We start from the raw sequence: 21,811 nt of genomic DNA on the forward strand, positions 1-21,811 counted from the left end.
AGAGCATGGCCTTGGCTCACGTTGCACACTGAAATACTGGCGTGTTGCTTTCTTTAGTGTCACTGTCTTTAATTTTTTTTTAGGAACCTTACACTGTAAATATGTTTTTGTTAGTTTAACTAAGTAACCTGGTTTCACAAATAAAATTGTGAGTTTATTAAAATTAAAAATCTGAGTTAATAAAATGAAGGAAATTGGTTTAATAAATAGAAAATCTGAACCACATAAAAATGTGATAAATTATGAAAATAGCACAATTTGTCATGTTTTACTTAAATGTTAATGCAGTTTACTGAAGTACATAATATTTCTGTGAGGCATCAACAAAATGTGAATAAGATTTTAAATGTTTATGGCCAATCACCATGCTCAAATAAAACACACACAATTACCCAATATGCTTACAAAATCTTTAAATAATATTTGAATAAATGATGTTGATTCTCAAAAATGTTAATTGTATTAACTCAAATTTTTAATTTCAATGAACACCAAAATTTTAAGTCGACCAGGTAACTTATTTTTTTTATTAATTAGAAATGTCCGTTACCTAATTTAATCTACAAAGCCATAGATCAACATTAAAGGTTCTGCCACCATGTCTTTCAACACCTGTTCTGTAGAACACACAAAAAAGATATCTCAAATTTATTTTTTATTTTATACATACAATAAAAGTCAATGGGTCAATGTTGGAAGGAACCTCGTTGACTTTCATTTTATGGACAAAAAAAAAAGTTAAAACCACCTTCAAAATATCTTTTGTTCTGCATAAGAAAGAAACTGAGATTTGGAATGACATGAGAGTGAATAAATGATGAAAGAATTTCTATTTTTAAGCGATCTATCCATTTAAATGTCTGTTTTATTCATCCAACACACTGTAAAATTTCAGGTAGAGTTCATTCATTTATTACTGCGCATTAAATGATGAATATGCTTCACCAGTCGCACGATAATATTTCCCCCCCTGCTGTTTAACCTTGCACAGCATCATGTGACTTGCGTGCACGTAAACAGAAGAAACTGTTGGGTATAGATGTCAGTTGACAATTTAGATGACAATTTATCTGAAAGACTCTGCTGCATTGTACAAGAAAGAAACGTTCTGATATCACTCAGCATGAACCCTGAGAAACCAGACGCACGCCCCACAGTATGCAACAGCTCAGACTACCATACCACAACAGACGATTCATACGATTCATAGCTTGCGGTATTTACTCTGCAAAAAAACTGTAAAATATCTGTTTAAATGGGTAACACTTTATTTCAAGGTGACATAGTTACACATTACTGCATGTACTTATAGTAATAACAGTAAATTATGCATAAGTACATGTAACTAACCACAAACCAACGCTAACTTTAACTCTACAGTAAGTACATGTAGTTAACTAATATTACAGGGGTTACACTTTATTTTTTAAGATGTCTTTGTTACACTTAGTACTAAGTAATTTTAAGTAACTACATGCACTTATTATAGGGTTCGGATTACGGTTTGGTTTGGGGTTAGTTGCATGTAATTATGCATAATTTATATTTATTACTAGTAATATGTAACATTTGTAACAATCAAACTGTAAAGTGTTTGTGTTACCAAACAAAGTGTAACCTGAAAATGTACTATGATAAAATCACATTTCAGGGAACATCCCTTTCAAACCATCTGTAAATTATGAGAACTGAAGCCCAATTGATGAATAAATCTACTCCAAATGAATGAACCACAAAAATGATTTTCACACAAAATCATCCATAACAAATTGCATTAAGCAAAAAAACAAGAATGCAAAAGGTACCCTGTCAACAAATCTCTCTGCAGGAAGGCCTTTTGCAAATACATTTAAAATGAAGTGTAACGTGAAATGGCAAATAATACAGTTTCTATAATTGTAATAATAGTAAGTATTATTGCAAATACTGATCATGTCAACATTAAACAAGCATCTGTCATAAAACGTAAAGTAACACAGAATATGACTGTGATACGAACAAGTATGGGATTCAAAGTCAACTGATTTGCTAGATAATGTGTTGCTCCATGTATGCAGGATTATGCACAATTGTTCGGACTGTAATCCGTACCATCAAAGGGAGTCAGCAATAAAACAAACATTACAGAGAGCATGACTAAGACACCAGTATGACGAACTGCTACTAAACATGACAAATCATGAAATGCTGCCTGAGACTTAAAGGAACGTCAAGCAGTCATTTTCAAAGCAACCTTTTCAGAATCTTGCTCAGTGTGTACTAGGAATACATCTAGAGTACTAGAGGTTCACCACAGACTTCAAATATAACCTTTTGTTACAAAAAAAAGGCAATTAGAAATTATGTCATGCAAAAAGCATATCACAGGCCCTGTCATCAGTCCACAAGTCCATACTGTTGTTCATAAAATGCAGTATGTCATTTGTTAAATTTGAAATATGGTCATTTAGACCATAATATTGTGTCAGACGGTTTTGCATAAATTGCAGCTAATCAAATCAATCAAAGTGCAATAAAAAAGCACACTTTCTATTTCAGTGTAGCCACAGTGACTAGATTTAAAAGACAGCATGGTGATTGGCCATAAACATTGAAAATCACTTAACATCTTATTCACATTTTGTTGATGCTTCACAGAAATATTCTGTACTTCAGTAAACTGCAGTAACATGTAAGTTATCCTGACTTACACTGGGACGTTAAGTGCAGGAGCTGGACACAAGTGTCCAACAAGACGGATTATACGATCCAAAGGTCATGTGCACGGCTAGACTGCAGTTTCTCTCTTGCATGGCGAAAAAAGGATCTAATCCGATATTCCCTGCACATGAGCTCCCCATCTAGAGGTTTTAAATTCCCATGCATCCATCTAACTCATTTTATTACTCAATATTAAGTGCATGTTATAAAAGAGTGAAAGGTTTTAGGGCTCTGGTTAAACACTAGATATGTTTCACTGCAACCGACATCTGTTTAAAATATGTTATAATATTTTAAATCTCAAATCACATTTTAAGGTTTTGAAATAAAGGGCTGACAAAAGTGCTATTAGGACAGGGTGACAATGTCCAACTATGGGATTGAAGCCAGTCTCTTGCACCTGGGCTAAAAATAGCCTTGTACACTTGCTTCAGAAACACAGTACCTTTTTTCTCTTTCTCCAGTGGCATGCTGAATCACGCCACCAAACCAGTTAAGAAGACAGATTATCTTAACCCATCAGATTCATTGCATCAATGCAGCATTTCTGCCAAAGTGACTGAAAGCTAACATGTGCCTCCACATGACGTTCATAATGCTGTTAAGCAACACTGTCTGTTTCAACAAAGTAGAACGGAGGTCCTAACATCTCAAGAGACCCTCATCTGCTGCATTCTGCTACAAATGTGCTTGTATGTTATACAAAAAAACCATCAATAAAAGTGATGCCATAGCAGTCAAATTGGCCAGTTCGACCACAAAGCAGCAGAGCATCCGAAGGAGCCCTAAGTTCCCCCATTTTTAATTTCCACAGAGAAAGTTGTGAAGCGCTCTGCGTGTCAACACATCCTCTCGTGTTGAAGATCAAAACCTCATCAGTACTTATTGATTCCGAAGAGACGGACCCCATGGAACTGAGGAAGTTTGGGGATAAGCACGGTGAGCAGGGAAATGGTGTTGATGATGAAGTGGACCCTGTCATACTTTGTATAGAAACTGGTCAGGAAATACCTGTAGAGGGGAAGGACAAGGACAAGATCAAGTCAGATGTCAGACAGCAACATGAGATGAACAGACGCAGAGGCTATAGATGTTGCTCAAGCAATGACAGCACAACACTGCATCTAATGGGAACACAGGATGTGGTTTTCCTTTATGCTGCAAACGAATGCTGTTCACACACATCTATAAAAAGAAGATTTAAAATCAATATAAAATCAAAACGGACATATTTACCTGTCCTATATTTAATTAATGAATAGTATACTATAAACAATAATACATGTTACTCTAAAAAAAACTGCCTAAAATAATATAATATATTTTTCAATGAATAAACTTGTTTATCCCCTGAAATTCCTTTCCTTTGACTATCTATTTAGGCTATCTATCTATGTTATTATGACTATCTATGTTTTTATGGCTAACTAAAACTATTAAAAATCCGTTTTTGTTAATTGAAATAAAGCTGAAATATTATAAAATATTATAAAATTAAAAACAAATAAATATTAGATGAAAAATCTAAACTTAACCTGACCTTGGCAACTCATTTAAATAAACTTAAAAGATTAGTTTACTTTAAAAATGAAAATGATCACCTATCCTAGCTGTATATGATTTTCTTCTTTCTGATGAACCCAATCAATTATATTAATACATATACTGGCTCTTTCCAGCTTTATAATGTCAGTGAACAAAGCTCATGAATTTGAAGCACAAAAAGGTTTTTTTTTTCGTAAGCTGAAAACGGTAGGCGGTCTGGTGGAAGCTAGATATTTAGTTTATAAAGCTTTAAATATGGATATTTTTCTTACAAAAACCCATCGATTTGCTTCAGAGGGCCTTTATCAACCCCCTGGAGCCTTGTGGACTGTGGAGTACGTTTGTTATGGATTGAGGAACTTTATTGAGCTTCAAACTTGTGATCACTGTTCATTGCCATTATAAAGCTTGGAAGCATTGTTATTATTATAACTCCGATTGTGTTCATCTAAAAGAAGAAAGTCATAAAATCATGGTGGTGGTGGGGGGGGGGGGGGGGGGTGCGCTGAGAGAAATTTCTCGTGGTGCCCACCTCAGAACTTAGCGGCGGCACTGTATCCTTCCAACAGGAGAGGAGAAGACACGAGAGAAAAGAAAACAGTATAGAGCAAATGACCTGCCTGACTGACTAAATGTTTCTAAATCAAGCTCTCCTTGCCAGCAGACACCACAGGAAGTCAGCATCACTGCCTCTTGCTCATGGTCATGCAGTGCAAGCTCTGAAAGCCTTCACAGTGCGTGTGCAGAACACAACCAAAAGAGACAAATTGGCGTGACGGACAGAATAAAGCTCCTAACATCACTGAGTAAAAGTAAACACTCTTACAGTATAATAGGGGTGATGGTGAGAAACTTTCGAGAGGCGGTGAACTGGACACCGTAGTCCATCTGTTCCCAGTAGGTCAGTAGCCGAGCCTTGCCTTGGTCCGGAGTCTCAAACGGCGTTCCTTTAACCGTGTGTAGGAAGATATACATGCACTACAACAGAAAGACAGTCACAGAACATCATGACCTTTGGTATAATTCTTCAAAGCACTATCAGCAGATGTTGTGAAACTCTTAGGACAAATAGATCTGATCTGTTTTGGGAGCAGGGCGAAGAAAGGCGATACAGGAAGGCTCTGTAAGTCCACCATTGGCTGAAATTACAGAACCTGGAGTCAGCAACTGAACGGGCCAAAATTCAGCAAGAAAAATTGTTGCCGTTTCAGAGATCCTGCAGCTGGGGACTGTCACAAAACAAATGCTTATTTTAAGCCTTCGCTTCTGAAGACGTTCTTACAAATGCATCTGTGCAACATTTACACTATGAAACTAATGCAACTGTTCTCAATCGGTGAAGTGGTTCATGACCCAAAATGGTTTGCATGTCTGTTATGGGTTGCTGAGAGCAGGAAATGACAATGCTACTAACTGTAGAAACGAAGCTAAGGCCTGTTCACACCATGAATGATAATTATGGAGATAACTATAACATTAACTATATTAGCAATCACACCAACACATAAGGTTCTATTCATGATTCGTCATCTGCCACTTTAAATGCTTGAGCTCTTTAAAGTGGGATCGATTCTAAGGGGCTGCCAATGTTTTTATCGTTCATCAGCAGGAAATCATTATTGTTACAGCTGTGGTATTAGAACTATTATTAAACTTTATAGTTGTTGTGAACTGTTTGAACGAGCCTTTAGGATAGCAGAACAATAGAATGTCACTTTGACACTTGTCTTGCTGACATCTGTAATAGAGGTTGCATCCTCAAGACAATAAAGACTATATTAAATACTAAATAAAGTATATGAAACTATAGGTTCACTTTTAGTAAGGATAAACATAGTTTGAGCACAATTTGTGCAATAAAGCATGAAACCATGAAAATGTTCCCTTCGGTCAATATGTCATGATAATATTTTTGCGTCCTACTTAATATTAGGTGGCCTTAACTACTAGGTACTTATATTAAAAAATAAGTACAATGTACATTCATATTGTATTGCAAAACACTTTTGCTCATATTCAGGTAGTATACGGGTAAAGTTAAGGACAGCTGTGGTGGTATGGGTAATTTTAACTGTAGGGTTAGGTGCAAGGTTGACTGTGTCAACAGTGTAATTACAAATGTAACTACATGCAGGTAATTATTAAAATGTAAGTACAATGTAAAAACATGTATGTAAACAATGCGTGCATTGTATCAAATAATTGATCAAAATGTTAGTAGGCTACATAGTAGTTAAGGCCACCTAATATAAAATGGGTACTAATTTTGCATATTGTTGTGCCTATGAAGTTCATGGTATATTGAATACATTTCAGTGTTTGATTAAGAACAGTTTTGCTACTGTGTTGGATCACCACTCGATTTAGCAAATCAACCACTGACCTAAAATCTTAATGAGGTGCCTACGTAACACAGTAGATGAACTTTCTAGCTTGAGACTTCAAGACAACAGCTCTTACCATATTGTGAATGAGGTTGGTGAGGCTCCAGACCACAGGCACGCTGACGAAGGGTATGCTGAGCAATATGATGTGTAGAAGGCCGATACCAAGCACATATGAAAGCCATATACCCCTGCTGTTCATCACTCGCGTGTTTGGATTCACCTCACTGTGCGCCGTGCCCACATTCATCCTCGCGCAGAACAGACACTCTGCTGGCTTACTGTCACAGACAACAAGCAAGTGTAAGTGCACGTGTGTTTAAAATGACATTTAGTTCACTGACATCTGGACGTAGACTATAATAAGTCGTAAAACAAAATGTAAAAAAAACACCATCAATATGCAGAGTGCGGAAAAGCAACTTCTGAAACAGTTAAATTATTATTCAAAACTAGTAGGACAAAACAATGGTCACTTACAGTACAATATTGCGCAAGAGTCTTCACGAATCACGCAGAAACTTTACAATAAGTCCTTACGAAAATAATAATAGCACTATTTCCCTCGTTTCGTAAACATTATCGGGTTATCTTCCTTTCTGGAGCCTTTATGCAATGTAGCCTTGCTGTTTTGCGCACATGAAATCTGACACGTCTGTTTATTTCTTCATGTTTGCTTTGAAGCACTTTGTTCCTGTGCAAACAGATGGTGACAACACAGCAAGACTTCATCGTTTCACGTCATCATTTTTCAGAATTTACCTTTAGAAAGATGGAAATGTATTCATCGTTATAGCCGCCGATTGGATGGTGTGAGTCACGTGGAAGATGTTGCCCAATCAGCGTTTGATGCGTTGATAATTTGCTGAAAAGGCGCACGCCCCCCTAACGTCATAGAAAGTGCTGGTGGAGGAGAGGAGAGATTAGACAATTATGCAAAAAAATACAGAGATTTGTGGGTATAGTAGTTTATTTAAATGAAATAGTATACATAATGTAGTAGTCTCAAATGGCTGTTTTGTAACAACAAGTTCATAACACGTTTTATAGTAAGTTTAAATGTGACAGGGTTTCACAATGGATAGCCTACTTTATATCCCGTTATGAAAGTTGCAATGCGTTCTTTATTTTAAAGGGGTAGTTCACCCTAAAATGAAAATGGAATGTTAGGCTGAGAGTGACAAAGTCACCAATTACTAATGATATGAGGGAAATGTAGGGACAGAAAAAAAAGACACATGCTGTCAGTAACATTCTTCCTAAATTATTTTGCTGTGTTCAGCAGAGGAAAGGATAAATTGGATTGGATCAGCATGAGGATGAGTAAATGGTGAGAGGATTTTCATTTTTCTGGACTATATGGCAAGCCATATTAGCTTTTATTGTCACTTTTAAATTACATTTATGCATTTAGCAGACAGTTTTATCCAAAGCGACTTACAACTGAAGAGTACAGGAAGCAATCCATCATGAAGAGGTGAAGAAGCACAAAAAGTGCCTTAGCAAAAGCATTAGAGTAGTATTAGCTAAAATACGAACGGAATAGAGTAAAAAGAAGAAGAATCAGATTTTTTTTTCTCATGCCTGGCTCGCACTACAGGAATATTAGGCCGATTTATGCCCCGATTTTCCCCTCCCGAGACTCAAAAAAAAAAATTCAAGACTCAATCGGTTCCGATGTTCGCCGCAGATTATCTGGTAATGTGAGGAGTTCACAGATCAAATCTAGCACCTCCCAATCTGCTCTCACGCAAATTAGGCTCGCCCCGATCATATCAAACATATTTGATATTTATCGGGATGAGCAAGATTGTAATAACGTCAGTATACTGTCACAATAGCCAATAGGAAACAAGTCTACGACGAAACCGGACATTTCTAAATGACGGCCGCGAGTTGAGGTGCCATAGTTTGCTGTAGCTCTCAGAAAGAGAGAGAGAGAGAGAGAGAGAGAGAGAGAGAGAGAGAGAGAGAGAGAGAGAGAGAGAGAGAGAGAGAGAGAGAGAGAGAGAGAGAGAGAGAGAGAGAATGAATGCATATCAACATTTCTTGCTTTTCATTTGACAGCACAAATCTATTACACTGTGACAGGTGACAATCGCTTTTGAACTAGGCAGCGGTAAACATTATAATGGTAAACATTCCAGCACACTAGTGTGACATAGAGCTTGTGCAAGGTGCATAAGAAAAAGAATACAATGTAAAGAGAATTAAAAATAATAAAATGATAACCAAAGAAAAGAACAGCTAAACAGTTATAAAAAGAATTTAAAAAAATGATGCATAGATAAGGTGCAATCAGTGGGACGTACAGTGGCACAGAGCTCATTCAGTAAATGCACAGCTAAACAGATGTGTATTGAGTCTGGATTTGAATGTGGCTAATGTTGGAGCACATCTGATCTATTCAGGAAGCTGGTTCCAACGGCGGCTGGCATAATAGCTAAAGGCAGACTCTCCTTGCTTTGAGCATTAGGGAAGAGATTCGTTTTTACCTGTCAGTTGAATGAAGTCAGTGATTCTGCCATTCGGATGGAGGTCACAAGATCGTTCCACCAACCGGGAACGGTGAATGAAAAAGTTCTGGAGAGCAATTTCATGCCTCTCTGTGATGGTACCACAAGCCTCCGCTCCGTAGCTGAGCAAAGGCTTCTGGTGGGGGTGTAGACTCGTAGGAACGAGTCAAAGTATGCGAGTGCTGAGCTTGTGGTGGATCCATAAGCAAGAGTCAAAGCCTTGAATTTGATGCGGGTAGCGAGTGGTAGCCAGTGCAGAGAAGAAGGGGTGTGACATGGGCCCTTTTGGGCTAGTTGAAGACAAGTCAAGTGGCAGCGTTCTGAATCGAAGCGCTTTGATTGCACACGATGGAAGTCCATCAAGAAGCGCATTGCAGTAGTCAAGCCTAGAAATGACCAGGGCTTGGACAAGAAGCTGTGTTGCATGCTCTTTTAGGAATGGTCTGATCATCCTGATGTTGTGCAGCACAAACCTCCATGACCGAGCTATCTTTGAAATGGTCTTTGAAGGACAGCTGGTCATCAAGATTACTCCAAGATTTCTGACCAACCCTGAAGGAGTAATCAAAGATGAACTTTGTTGGATGGTAAAATCGTGTTGTAGGGTCGGATTAGCAGGGAAGACGAGAAGCTCAGTCTTTGCTGTTGGGCTGTAGGTTGGGCTGTAGGTGATGTTCTTTCATCCATGCTGAGATTTTTTCCCAGCATTGCTCTCTAATTCAATTCTCACTAGTAATAATGTAATTGCAGAGCTCTACAATTGAATCAGAGAGCTCTCCAATCATAACTGTTACTATAAGAATTGGAGAGCTCTCTAATCTTAATTCTATTATTTTATATAGAACCTTTCCAATACCCACAAATGCTTTACAAAGACAGGTTTAAGGAACAGAACCAAATACACATACCAAGGGCGGAAAAGTAATATAAAGAGGTTGCAAGTTAGGCCTGCGTATTATAAACAAATAGAAGAATACAAACAAATAACATATCCATAATAATGTACAATTTACAGACAGAGATCTAAAGAGTAATATTAATGGATGAATGAAGACCGCGAGGGCTGCCTGGGGCTGTGGTGCTGGGGCAAGGAAGGTGGGACAGAGAGCTCGCTGCCGTGCCCCTGGGTCGAGGGGGGGGTGGCTGCCGCCTGAGAGGGAGCGGAGGAGAGCTCGGGGCTCGCTGCCGGGTCCCTCAGTAGGAGGAGTCACCACCGGCTGCCAGGTGGCAGAGGAGGATCGAGCTGGCCACCAAGTGTCCAGTGCCATCGCACAGAACCGCGAGGAAGAGCCTCTCGGCGGGCGGAGGGCCGAACGGCAGTGTGTCTGAGAACCGGACCAGATTTTTATTTTCTTTCTTTCTTTTTCCCTCTCTCCCCTCTCTCATTCTGTCGCTCCTCGTGCTCCCATCTCCATTTCTCTCGCCTCTCTGTCCTTACCCCCAGGTGCCGCGGCCGCGGTGATCGCAGCCGGAAAAGCAGAAATAGCGCTATCGACTTTGTTCCGTCATAATTAAAGTCCCGCTGCTCGCATATTGCTGAGGCACGTATTGTGTTCATCTCATTAACAATTGCTCAAGCGGCTTTGTTCAGCTCCATAACACTCAGTCCTGCTCTGCTTCATACAGTAACATTATTAACCGCATCCATCAACATGATTTCTGTCCGAGTCCTATCCCGATTCTTTCCACCGGCTGTGAGGTGAAGACCATGTCCCAAGATGTCAGGAGTTTGGTTTGACTTCTCTGGCTTTACTCTTCTCTGTATGCCTTCTCTCAGCTGCTCGCTATATTAATTAGCGGCCGCGCTCTGTGCATCTCACACCTGTCCCCCCTTTGTCCTGATCACCTTGCTATTTAACTCTCATGCTCTTCTCCCCTCTTTGTCGGGTTATTGTTTGTTCTTTCATGTCGGCAACTAACGTCTTGTCCTCTTATGCTCGCCTAGTCCTGTTTCGCCGTGTGTGTGTGGTTCAAGAGGATTTTCCCCTGGGTTCTGCGGCTTCCCAGTCTGCTCTTCAGCACCGCCGTATCAGCCGAGTAAGGTGTGCGTTTCGACGCGTCCTGCGTGCGCTCCCTGGCCAGCAGTACCCGTTACCAGGCTACCCGCCAGCTCCTTATATGTACTCTTTTGCTTATCTCTCCTGACCTGCGTCCGCCTATACGGCTGGTAACTGGCAGTCAGCCTTATTTTCCCTGTTCCCGCTCAATAAATTACTAATTTACCAGCATTCGCTTTTGGGTCCTTTCTACATTGTGACAGAATAACCCGACCACTATGGACCCAGCGAACGAGACGACGACCATCCGCTCAGCGGTCGAGCTGCAGGGAGCTATGCTGGGTAGACACGCCGAGGAATTGGCAGCCGCTAAGCACGCCGTGGATGCACTCGCTGCCCAGGTAACGGATTTGACCGGCCAACTACACCTCCTGCGTCAAGACCAGTCCTCGTCTCCTGGGACGCGACAAGCAGCCGAGCCTCGCGTCAACAACCCCCCTTGTTATTCCGGCGAGCCTACAGAGTGCCGGGCATTTCTTACCCAGTGTGAGGTAGTGTTTTCCCTTCAGCCGGTCACGTATGCTTCGGACCGCGCCAAGGTTGCGTTTGTGGTGTCTCTTCTCACGAGCCGAGCCCGGGATTGGGGAGCGGCAGTCTGGGAGGCTGAAGCTAACTGCTGCAAGCAGTACACCTCATTTAAAGAAGAGATGTTGAAGGTGTTTGATCGTTCTGTTTTTGGTCGCGAGGCTTCTCGACAGCTAGCTGCTCTCCGCCAAGGAGGACGTTCCGCGGCCGATTATGCGATTGACTTTAAGACCTTGTCGGCCACCTGTGAATGGAATGAGGCTGCTCTCACTGCACGCTTTTTGGAGGGCCTGAATGATGACCTGAAGGACGAGATTTTTGCTCGTGAGTTTCCCTCGAACCTAGATGAGTTGGTGGAATTGGCCATTCGGTTAGACAAGCGCTTTGATCTGCGCAGACGCGCTCGTACTGACGTCATGGGTTTCCGGGGATCCCCATCCACGCCTTCGGCATCACCGGAGTCACGCCCAGACCCTGAGCCAATGCAGCTGGGCAGAATACATCTCTCCTCCGCTGAACGCCAACGCCGTATCCGGGAGCGATTGTGCCTTTACTGTGGTGGCACTGGGCATTTTGCTGCCACATGTCCGGCAAAAGAGAGAGCTCGCCAGTAGATCGGGGAGTATTGGCGAGCGCAACTCCTCTATCCCCATCCTTCAAGTCTCGCACCTTGATTTCGACCATTCTTCGCTGGGGTACCTCATCTGTCACCTGCTCTGCCCTCATTGACTCGGGGGCGGAGGGAAATTTTCTTGATGAGACGTGGGCGGTTAAACACGGCCTTCCCCTTCATGAATTAAAGGAGACTCCCACAGCTTTTGCCCTGGACGGCCGGGCGCTGTCTAACATCCGTTTAGCCACCGTCCCGGTGAGTCTCACCACATCTGGCAACCACCAAGAGACCATTTCCTTTCTAGTGTTTCATTCTCCTATGGCCCCCATTGTCCTAGGACATCCGTGGTTAACACAGCACAATCCCCAGATAAACTGGTCAGATAGTTCTATTATGTCATGGAGCTTGCCTTGTCATACAAATTGTCTTGTCTCTGCTGTTTCCTCTGTCTCACCTGTGTCTGTTTTTCAGGAGGAGTCCATTGATTTATCTGGAGTCCCGGAGGAGTACCACGATCTGCGAGCGGTGTTTAGTCGTTCCCGGGCCGCTTCTCTCCCTCCGCACCGTCCTTATGATTGTAGTATCGACCTTCTTCCTGGCACCTCTCCTCCCCGTGGGCGTTTATATTCCTTGTCTGCTCCTGAACGCAAGGCACTTGAGAGATATCTCGACGAATCTCTCATGGCGGGTACCATTGTTCCTTCCTCCTCCCCCGCCGGTGCGGGATTTTTCTTCGTAAAAAAGAAGGACGGTTCCCTGCGCCCCTGCATTGATTATCGTGGGCTGAATGACATCACCATTAAGAACCGGTATCCGTTACCACTGATGTCATCGGCCTTCGAGATCCTGCAGGGGGCAAGGATTTTCACGAAGTTAGATCTCCGTAACGCATACCACTTGGTGCGCATTAAGGAGGGGGACGAGTGGAAGACGGCATTTAATACCCCGTTAGGACACTTTGAATACCGGGTGCTACCGTTCGGGCTGGTAAACGCCCCAGCCGTTTTTCAAGCGCTCGTTAACGATGTGTTAAGAGACATGCTCAACATCTTTGTCTTTGTGTACCTGGATGACATCCTCATTTTCTCCCCGAATCTCCAGGTACACACCCAACACGTTCGTCGCGTATTACAGCGCTTATTGGAGAATCGTCTCTATGTAAAGGCGGAGAAATGCGCATTCCATGTCCAGTCGGTTACCTTCCTTGGTTCGGTCGTGTCGGCAAGGGGCATAAGCATGGACCCCTCCAAGATTCAGGCAGTCACTGATTGGCCCGTTCCCGAGTCTCGCTCGGCTCTTCAGCGGTTTCTGGGGTTTGCGAACTTTTATCGCCGCTTCATACGTAATTTCAGTCAGGTTGCCGCTCCCCTGACTGCTCTTACGTCTGCGAAGTCCCCCTTTGTCTGGTCTGAGAATGCTCAGTGCGCTTTCGAACGTCTTAAAGGTCTGTTTACATCTGCGCCTATTCTAATTTCGCCTGATCCGGAGAGCCAATTTATCATCGAGGTTGACGCGTCTGAAGTCGGAGTGGGAGCTGTGCTTTCGCAGCGCTCCTCTCTCGATCATAAGGTTCACCCGTGTGCTTTTTTTTCGCGCCGGCTCTCGTCAGCTGAACGCAACTATGACGTGGGTAATAGGGAGCTCCTTGCCATCCGGCTGGCCTTAGAGGAGTGGCGTCATTGGCTTGAGGGAGCCTCCACTCCGTTTATCGTCTGGACTGACCATCGTAACTTAGAGTATATCCGCTCCGCTAAGAGACTTAATGCTAGACAGGCTCGCTGGGCTCTTTTTTTCGGGCGTTTTAGTTTTACGATCTCTTACAGACCTGGGTCTAGAAACGTTAAACCAGACGCTCTTTCTCGCCAGTTCTCTTCCTCTGATGATGGTGCCACCACGGAGACCATCCTACCGGAGGGATGCGTGGTTGGTTCCGTCACGTGGGGAGTGGAACGGTTGGTGAGAGGAGCGCTGGCGCACACCGTCGTTCCTCGGGGGTGCCCTGAGGGTAAACTTTTTGTCGTACAGTCGGTTCGTCCAGCTGTTCTTCGCTGGAGTCACGCCTCTAGATTTGTTGCGCATCCAGGGGTGGGGCGCACGCTGGCAGTGGTCCGCCAGCGATTCTGGTGGCCTGCCATGGAACGTGAGATACGTCGATTTGTCGCGTCATGTTCTGTCTGTGCGCAGCAAAAGTCCGGTAATTCGCCTCCCAAGGGTCTTCTTCGTCCCCTCTCTATTCCCTCCCGCCCTTGGTCCCATATTGCCCTGGATTTCGTCACGGGGCTTCCCCCCTCCTGTGGCAATACGGTGATTCTGACTGTTGTTGACCGATTTTCTAAGGCGGTCCATTTTGTCCCTCTTCCCAAGCTTCCGTCGGCTAAGGAGACTGCGCGTACGGTCGTGGACCACGTCTTTAGGATTCATGGACTTCCTACGGATGTGGTTTCGGATAGGGGGCCCCAATTTGTTTCTAACTTTTGGAGGGAGTTCTGTCGGCAGATTGGGGCTACCGCCAGTCTGTCGTCAGGGTTTCACCCACAGACTAATGGTCAGGCCGAGCGCGCTAATCAGGACCTTGGGCGGATGCTTCGCTGTTTGGCAGCTAGAAACCCCTCCTCCTGGTGCGAACAATTGACTTGGGCAGAATACGCGCATAATTCGTTGCCGTCGTCGTCCACTGGCCTGTCTCCGTTTTCATGTTGCTTGGGTTACCAGCCACCTCTGTTTCCCTCTCAGGAGAGCGCGGCTGCCGTTCCCTCGGTTCAAGCGTTCATTCAGCGCTGTCGTCGTACTTGGAGGAGAGTGAGATCGGTTCTTTGCCGGACAGCGGAACGCACCCGTCGGGCCGCTAACCGTCGTCGGTCTAAAGCACCTAGGTATGTGTGTGGTCAGAAAGTTTGGCTCGCCACACGTAATTTACCCATTCAGACGCCCGCTCGTAAGTTGGCTCCCCGTTTCATTGGGCCCTATGTCGTTACTAAGGTTATCAGTCCAGCGGCAGTACGGCTCAGGTTGCCACATTCCCTTAAGCGCGTTCACCCGGTTTTCCATGTCTCATGCATTAAGCCCGCGGTTCGCACTCGGTTGCCTCCCTCCCCCCCCTTTGCCATTCGTGCTAACTCTCCCGTCTTTAAGGTTAAGAAGCTGCTGGATGTCCGACCCCGAGGGCAGGGTCATCAGTATCTTGTCGATTGGGAGGGATTCGGTCCGGAGGAGAGAAGCTGGGTACCAGGCAGGGATGTGCTGGACCGCTCGCTTATCGAGGACTTCCTCCGCTCCCGGCAGTCTTCCTCGGGGGCGCCAGGTGGCGCCCGTCGGGGAGGGGGTACTGTCAGGAGTTTGGTTTGACTTCTCTGGCTTTACTCTTCTCTGTATGCCTTCTCTCAGCTGCTCGCTATATTAATTAGCGGCCGCGCTCTGTGCATCTCACACCTGTCCCCCCTTTGTCCTGATCACCTTGCTATTTAACTCTCATGCTCTTCTCCCCTCTTTGTCGGGTTATTGTTTGTTCTTTCATGTCGGCAACTAACGTCTTGTCCTCTTATGCTCGCCTAGTCCTGTTTCGCCGTGTGTGTGTGGTTCAAGAGGATTTTCCCCTGGGTTCTGCGGCTTCCCAGTCTGCTCTTCAGCACCGCCGTATCAGCCGAGTAAGGTGTGCGTTTCGACGCGTCCTGCGTGCGCTCCCTGGCCAGCAGTACCCGTTACCAGGCTACCCGCCAGCTCCTTATATGTACTCTTTTGCTTATCTCTCCTGACCTGCGTCCGCCTATACGGCTGGTAACTGGCAGTCAGCCTTATTTTCCCTGTTCCCGCTCAATAAATTACTAATTTACCAGCATTCGCTTTTGGGTCCTTTCTACATTGTGACAAAGATGCTTTGCTCAAACTTGGTGTCATCAAACTACGTCTTTTTTTTTTTAATAGGCGCCCTCTAGCGGACGGAAAAGTTGCATAGTGCACCTTTAAAGTTTAGGAAACTGGAAGCCAATAAAGGTAAGAGGACTGGAGTTATGTGCTCGTTCTTTCTTGTGAGATTGATCAATCAGGCTGCAGATTTATTTAATTATAATTGTAACTAATAAGAACTGAATTGGACAGCTCTCTAATTTAATTGTTACAAGTAAAAACGCACTTACGAAGAGTAATGCTAGGAACATTAAAAGCTAAAACGGCTTGCCATAGAACTATTCCTTGAGTACATACTGTCCTATTTAACTATTTAAGTTTAAAACATATCTGAGAAGTGTGTTTTCAAATCTTCTGGGACTGATTTATTTACTAAAACAAATAGATTTATTAAAATAGCTCTTTTATTTTTATTAGATTAAGTTCACATCGAAAATATTATTCATTTATTTATATATTTATTTATTTTGCTATTATAAAATGGCCTTCATGTAAAGAGTTTACTTATTGTCCAAGAAAATCATACTTTTAAATGTCACTAAAAAGCATTATTCATATATATATATATGAATATATATATATATATATATATATATATATATATATATATATATATATATATATATATATATATATATATTTTTTTTTTTTTTTTTTTTTTTTTTTTTTGGGCACTCAAAGCGCTTTATAGAAGGCATAATTTCATCAACCACCACCAATGTGCAGCATCCACCTGGATGATGCGATGGCAGCCATATTGCGCCAGAACGCCCATAACACACCAGCTGATTGGTGGAGAGGAGACTAAGCCAGACTTAGAGTGACTAAGCCAATCATTATATGGAAATTATTAGGAGGCCATGATGGACAGGGGCCAATGTCCAAATTTGGCCAGGATGCCAGAGTGTCCCTACTCTTTATCAAAGATATCCTGGGATTTTTAATGACCACAGAGAGTCGGGACCTTGGTTTAAAGTCTCACCTGAAAGACGGTGCTCTTTGACAGTATAGTGTCCCTATCACTACACTGGGGTGTGACAATGTTATTCTGACGTTTACCATATCTCAACCCAAAATCAGTCAGCTAAAACAAGAAAAAGATTAAATGATTTCACTATGACAAGGATGTTCTACATTTTGCACATCTCAGTATATGCCTTTTCCATCATGTCGCATAATGTGAAGTTAATTCTCCAACAAATGCTATAAGGCCACAAATAGGCTATAAGGCCACCAGGCCACTAATAGGCTTATAAGCAAGATTACTTAGTCTCTGGGCCAAAGATTTTCCTTTAGTGTGAAATGTAAAGCTCTGCTCCACAAACGCTGTCATTTTGCCCTGTAGGAAATGAAACATGAGCCATGTGTCTGAATGACGTGGGAGTGTCTTCACTGATGATTAAACCGTAACAAATGCACACAACTTCAAAGTGGTGTGGTGTTCCCTCTCTTGTGCTTACAATGCTCTTGGTGGGGAGCTACTACATTTTTAAAGCTGTTAAATTATATCTTGGAGCACAGAACATGCTACTCATGATATTCTTTAACAATGCAACCCTTAGGCCCGAAGATTTATGTTTCCCAACGTGATGTGATTCCTTCAGCTGTTGGAAGCAGGCAACCTTTAAAGACAAGATTACGTTTAGCCTCCTAGAATTACAGCAGCATTGTGTCTTTCTGTCCCCTGAGGGCCAAAAGACATTAATTAACCTTTAAATTATGATTTTATGCAGAGTAAACTACTGACAGCAGATGAGATCAAACTGCCATTACGGCAGTACACAGAGACTAAACTGTGGCTTTATCAAATTACTAATATTTTCATATAGGGCTACTTATTATTTTAACAGATGTTACTTTGAGTCCAAGAGCATGAAAATCATAAAGTGATAGAGGCATGAAGTTATTTCATTTTAAGAGCTTCCATAATTACTACTGTTCATCTTACAGAAGCTAAGGGATTTTATACTAGATTATACAAGATGAAAGTTTCACTGATGCATGTTCTTACAAACGTACGCATATTTGCCCCAGAGGTTTTTAACTAGAATTTGGAACATTCTCCCGCAACATGCCTCAAATACTTCAGGCCAATCCCAACTGATTCCAGCTTTAAAATACATGTTAGCATACTGAAACAGATTTGATGGGTGTATGGAGCACAGAGGTCTCATATTATTCTAATGTAATTCTGACACCACCGATGCTAAAGAAACTTCTAACGCTAATAAAATCATATAGCTTGATCAATTTGGTCTCCAGTTTGAACATACATAAGAATTTAAAGAGTTAACTATAAAAGTGTGACAGTACCGAGAGTAACCAGAAGATGTCAGTATCAACATATGGTTAATTTTTTATAAATTGCTTAAAAAGATGTTGTATACTCAGTTTATGGCTAGTCTATTTACTCGCCTTTACTAAATCATGTGACCAGAACCTTGCCTCTGTTACTTTTGGTTTGCTCGGTTGGGGTTTAAAAACTATTAATATACAGAAGATATTGTCAACTGAGACTCTCGGATGAGGAAAAAAACTGAACTGAGCTGATGGTAGGCCTACTAAGTTATTGTCTTCTGGATGCTTTATAACTGAATTTAGAGTTGTTTCATAATTGATGAACCACGTAACATTGCTTTTTTGCCTTTACTGTGGAAGTGTTAAATAAATGTACTTTATAATGAATATTCATATTCTAGAACGTTATTCTTGTATGTTTACGTTAGGCCTATGTGATGTATTGCTTTGAAAGATATAGCCTTATGACAACGTATGGCACCATGCTTTTCTCTCTGTTAGGCTACTAACAAATAGCCTATATGAACCAATACAAATATATTTTGTATCGATTAAATTGATTAATTGAACGGGTTTGGGGTGGTCAGGTGAAAAAAAAATACTGTCTGTAGCCTACAGTAGTATGTCTGTCACCATGGACTTTGTCTAAATTAAATTTTGTCAGAATCTTATGACGTTTGAAATCCGTTTCCTCAATAAACTAGGAGATGAAACATTCTAGACTTTTTTCTAACAAAACTATGGCTTCAGAAGAAGGAATGGCTCACAAATAATATGCATTACTTTTGTGGTACTTTTGTGGCGCTTTTTGGTATGATGGTAAATAAATGATGCCAAAATCTTAATAATTGTTATGTATAATAGCCCAGTGTTTACTGTCATCTGTGTATTAAATGGATAGTTCACCCAAAATGCGACTTTTTAACTTCAAAACGTGAGCATATGAATAGAGTTTAAGTCTTCTGATGAGACACAATTGTTATATGATTAACATATTTGAATTTGAAGACATCACATGGAGTATTGTAAACATGGAAGTCAATCCTACTTGCTTGACACGCGAGAACAAACCTCAAACCTTCACCCCTTGAAAGTGAAACCATGGTAAGAATCTTTTCCAATCTGAGGTTCATTTGAATCCTGTGAAAACTTGACATGACTTTTTTAGAATGTCATATTTAACACATAGCTACAGTACGAGTGACATTATTTCCATAACCCTTTAAAAAAAATAATTTCAAAAAATGTATATCTTCGTCTGGGGCCTGGGGTTTGGACTCTTGCACTCTTAAAATAAATACGGTTTCTTACGTCTGATTTGATATTTTCTTAAGAATGCGTGCCAGACGATGTGCTTTGCGAGGATAACTGTTCCCCGAAATATGCAATATGCCTTGGTAATGTATTCATTTTCGAGCTTCAGTAACCTTAAGTCAAAAATAATTTCAAACCTGAGATAGGAGGAAGAGAGGGCTTGTGACCCAAGCCAGTCTAATGATAGCCACACTGGAAAAAGCTAAAGTACTGACACTCCATTATTGTCCTATAGAGGAAGCTGAGGATTAGAACACCAAAGAATTTCAATAAAAGAAGTGTCTGTTGTGGGGCCGAGGGTCCTGGGGGGCTGTGGAGCTTTAGGTATTGTCCTGGAGGGTGATTGAGAGCGAGAGGAGGGGAGCGGAGAAGCATTGTGCAGGGACGGAGCCTTTCTAAAGGTGGTTATTAGGAGAGAAATGGCGTGGGGGTGGCTGTTGACTCTTCATCTTGTGTGAACAAAGTATCTGGCATATAGCTCTCTCTCGCACGGCTTTCGCTTTACGGTCGGCCATGAATACTCTCGGCGGGCTCGCCCAGACCTGCACGAAGCCTTTTGTCCGGCTTAAGTGCGGTTTAATTAAGCGAGCTCTGTGTCCTGAGAGAAGAGGCGCTTTAAAGCGCTCGGGTCCTGCGGAGATGCTGGGGATGATGTGTAGTATCAGGGCTATTGAAGGGAAAGTGTTTGCTGCTCTAATGAAAAAGGTTTGTTTGGGGGGGTGAGTGGGGGGGAGTGTCTGGGCTTTGTCCCCAGCTTACAAAGTAGGGACAAAAGCAGTGATATTATACAAATGCACCCATTTCCAGGACATGATGCAGGGACGGGGGCCCGGAGACGGGTCGGACTGCTCCATCTCAGCCCCGTTGGCACCTTACAAAATGATTTTTTCCCCCCCACCACAAAGATACGCATTCTAGTTAAATCCCGAGAGCAGGGGCTTCTGGGTACCACAAATTTGGGGGTTGCGGGCTTAAGCGGATTTTCTCTGCAACTGTAAGAACAAGCTAATTCCTCAGACCTCCTTTATCTCTAACATGGTAATAACAAACAATGAAATTCTGAAGAGAAAGGGGCAAAGGAAGAGGAGGGAGGAGAAATGCAGACACAAAAGAAGGAGAGATGGAGGGAATGAAAGAGAGGAGAGACGTGTGTGAGGAGAGGGTGGGCTTGGGCGTGTTAAGAAACTTTCTCGCTTTAGTGTTATGTGTGAACACTCCGCTAATCCAGGTTTTATTGCTTGCCTGTGTCCGGCCACACTGTCCGGATTGAGAGAGAGAGAGTGTGTGTGTGTGGGTGCGCGAGGGATAGTGGGGGTCTGCACATGTCCTTCTTTGAGGAAAGCCTGAGAAAGAGCCGGACCTGGTTACAGCCGTTTTCGGGTCGCCTTAGAAACCTGCACCACAGGGGTCCTCTGTGTGTGTCTCTGCATTCCCTGCGCATGCTGCTAGCAAACACTTACGGATTAATGCTAACATTAAAGGTGCTGCCACATTAGCGAATTATAAGCGATGTTCCGTGGGCAAAAAGGTCCGTTGTCAACTGTCAATACTGTAGTGATGTATGAAGCAGAACTCACAGCCAAGTCACTTTCAAGCCAAGCATCTTTCTGCTGGTCATCATCAAGGTGATTCCAACTATGACAAACTAGAACCAGTTGCAAAACCTGTGTGGGGAAATATTTCATCCCGATCGCATAGATTCCTACGGAAATGTCTGGCTTTCGTCTCTGGAAATTCGCTGAACATCGGTAAATGTGACCGTACCTTAATGCTGTCACGTACACGATGCTCCTGTTTTAACTTCTGTCCACTCACAGGAAGCCAAAAGGGTGTGTTTCCCTGATTATAGGGGCTACTTTGTGGGTGTGTAGGGTGATGTATTATCCTGGCCCTAATAAAAAGCAGGAGTGTCCACAAACATGACTTAATGAGGGAGGATGAGAGACTCCTGACCCA

The 21,811-nt window shown here is 42.6% G+C and overlaps 1 protein-coding gene across 3 annotated transcripts in view; it reads right to left on the reverse strand.

Annotated features, from left to right (window-relative positions):
• Window positions 1-1,246: 1,246 nt before the first annotated feature.
• The window catches only part of ormdl3 (ORMDL sphingolipid biosynthesis regulator 3), a 24,953-nt gene continuing 4,388 nt past the window's right edge, over window positions 1,247-21,811 (reverse strand). For 2 of the 3 annotated variants that reach the window (XM_067430745.1, XM_067430744.1), the window contains 4 exons: window positions 7,392-7,532; window positions 6,706-6,910; window positions 5,072-5,223; window positions 1,247-3,711 (listed from right to left, as the gene is read on the reverse strand). In XM_067430745.1, the coding sequence (XP_067286846.1) occupies window positions 3,576-3,711; window positions 5,072-5,223; window positions 6,706-6,879 (462 nt within the window). In that variant the 5' untranslated portion in view covers window positions 6,880-6,910; window positions 7,392-7,532 and the 3' untranslated portion in view covers window positions 1,247-3,575. The other variant, XM_067430743.1, reaches the window with a different exon arrangement.

Source organism: Pseudorasbora parva, chromosome 21, assembly GCF_024679245.1.
Source record: "Pseudorasbora parva isolate DD20220531a chromosome 21, ASM2467924v1, whole genome shotgun sequence".
NCBI lineage: Eukaryota > Metazoa > Chordata > Actinopteri > Cypriniformes > Gobionidae > Pseudorasbora > Pseudorasbora parva.